General features: G+C 40.0%; 1 protein-coding gene across 1 annotated transcript in view; it reads left to right on the forward strand.

The window, feature by feature from the left end:
- Positions 1–331: 331 nt before the first annotated feature.
- The window catches only part of ripor2 (RHO family interacting cell polarization regulator 2), a 57,335-nt gene continuing 55,418 nt past the window's right edge, over positions 332–2,248 (forward strand). Inside the window, exon 1 of the mRNA XM_031854367.1 lies at positions 332–493. Coding sequence (XP_031710227.1) covers positions 433–493 — 61 coding nt within the window. The 5' untranslated portion in view covers positions 332–432. The remainder of the gene's footprint in view (positions 494–2,248) is intronic.

Here is a 2,248-nt window from a genome sequence, read left to right on the forward strand (position 1 = left end):
GAGTACATCCGTGTTAATTTGTTATTAAGCGTCGGAGACAAAAGGACAGCTATATAAGGCTGTGATCTGCTGGTTCATTTGGTTGAGTGTCTCAGCTGCCTGTTATCTTTTCCCTTGAGGTGAAGCCTGCAGCAGCCGGCCACAACACGGGCACTGACATCTCTGTGGTGCCAGTCTGCACAGCTGGCTCGCAGCGGCTGTATTGCTGCCATTGTCTGATGCACTCTGTGCACTCTGGGACGGAGACAGAAAGGCAAAGAGTAAATTAGCGAGAGAGAAAAGGATCCAATTGTGGAACAGAGTAAGACAAAATACAATAGCGACAGGGAGAGACAGGGAGAGGGCACAGAAATAGAAATTGGTGACAGCACAAAAGGAGTCATAGGCTTCACACTGGCAAGGAGGCGTCTGCTGGGATTATCCTTTAACATAATGTACCGCAGAGTCAGGACATACAACCATATAAAGATGAAAAGATACCAATATGCTTACAGTAGGTATATCTGCCAATTGTTCCTGCTTTTTACTAACATAACTTTGGCTCGTGGTTTTCTTTCATCTCACCACGCTTCCTACTGCACACTAAACCAGGCAGTATATTCAAAAAATTACAGGCTGCCGGTTTGTCCAGCTGGTGTTTGCGTGAATCATTTTAGAGTGGATGCTGCTAAGAAACTGTGAAGTTTGAACTAGAGCGGTTTTAAATTCACAACTTATTTACAAGTTCATATATTCTGTCACTCTTTTGTTTGCTCAGACTCATTTTCTGGTTAATGACCTCTATGTTTCATGCAGCAGTTCTTAGTTTTATTCATTATGGTCATTGTCGGGTCTTAAATTTGGATAATTTATGGTTTTACCAGCTTGTGTCCAACTGTCTTGTACTATGGCTTACTGTAGTAATGTATGATCCAATCTGTGATCTCCAGTTTGTGGTTGTTGCTTCTTCCAGTGGAAACACTTTGCAGAGACGTACAAACGACGCGTCTACCTTTTAAGTCTGCGTGTCTACATGCATGAGTATGTGCAAGATGGGCTGCAGTACTAAACGTTATGGTCATCCTCCAGCAGACACATGAAGCCACATGCGCGTCGCACGCAAACAACTCGCACACATGCACCTCAAATGAGTCAGAGAGTGCCATGACAAATTGGATTTACCACGCAATGCCCTCATTATTGTATCCAGGGTAACCAGGCGCCCCTTCACAATCATCCCATTTTGTCATCCTTCTCAGAGGGAGATAAAAAGAGGCAAAGGGAGCGATAGGAGGGGAGAGAAGATGTCCAAAGAGGTCTCTTTTTTTTTTTCTTACGTCTTCCACCCACAATCCTCTGTGACTCTCACTCACAGTAGCCTGTGGGAAATGTTAAGTAGAATTGAACTGCACCATCCTCCAACTAGGTAGGACATTATATTTCTGTGCTCTCTTCTTTTCCATCACCGCTTAGACCCATACCTGTCATGGATTGGGATATCATGCTGACGTCAAGAACTTTATCCAGTAGCTTTCCCATCTGTCTCCACCTTAGACCGCCTGTCTTTGTATCTGATATCTGTGGGCAGTCTGGGGTGACATGCTGTTACGACACGCTTTTACTCAAGTTCTCTGTACTCGGAAATCTAGTTTCTACAGGATTTATGAATTGGCTTTTTGTGTTGCAACAATATCCTGTTGGTTGACGGGTGTGTTTTCCACTCTTCATTCACACTTGTAGTTTCATTGTTTCTTCATATTTCATTGTTTATTTATATTTTCATATTCTGCAGTTCTGTATTGAAATGTGCTTCATAAATAGATTTCATTTGTTATTATTGTATCATGGCAAGATCATAAAAATAAAGTCTGTAATTGAAAAAGAAATTACTCACTTTAAACTGCTAAAAATGATAATGTTGTGATAAAATGAAGGTTGAAGGCTTTATTTATCTATTTTCTGTTAGCCTAATTCATGCCAAATTAAAGGGAAAAAATAGAATCAGCCTATTAAATGGATACCAGGTTTCATATTTTATTTGAAGTGTTTAAATAACCCCCATGTTGCTAAAACTCCCTAATGTTTGAACTCAGTGACCTCAACGGTAGCTACAGCCCTGGAGTGCATAAATAACCTGCTGTGAACATTGATCATTTCCATGCATGAGTCAGTTTCAACACAAGCAAGTAAACTAGGTGATCTGACTTATATATATATATATATATATATATATATATATATATATATATATATATATATATATATATAT

The sequence above is a fragment of the Anarrhichthys ocellatus genome, unplaced genomic scaffold (assembly GCF_004355925.1).
Source record: "Anarrhichthys ocellatus isolate YVR2014 unplaced genomic scaffold, GSC_Weel_1.0 scaffold14, whole genome shotgun sequence".
Taxonomy (NCBI): domain Eukaryota; kingdom Metazoa; phylum Chordata; class Actinopteri; order Perciformes; family Anarhichadidae; genus Anarrhichthys; species Anarrhichthys ocellatus.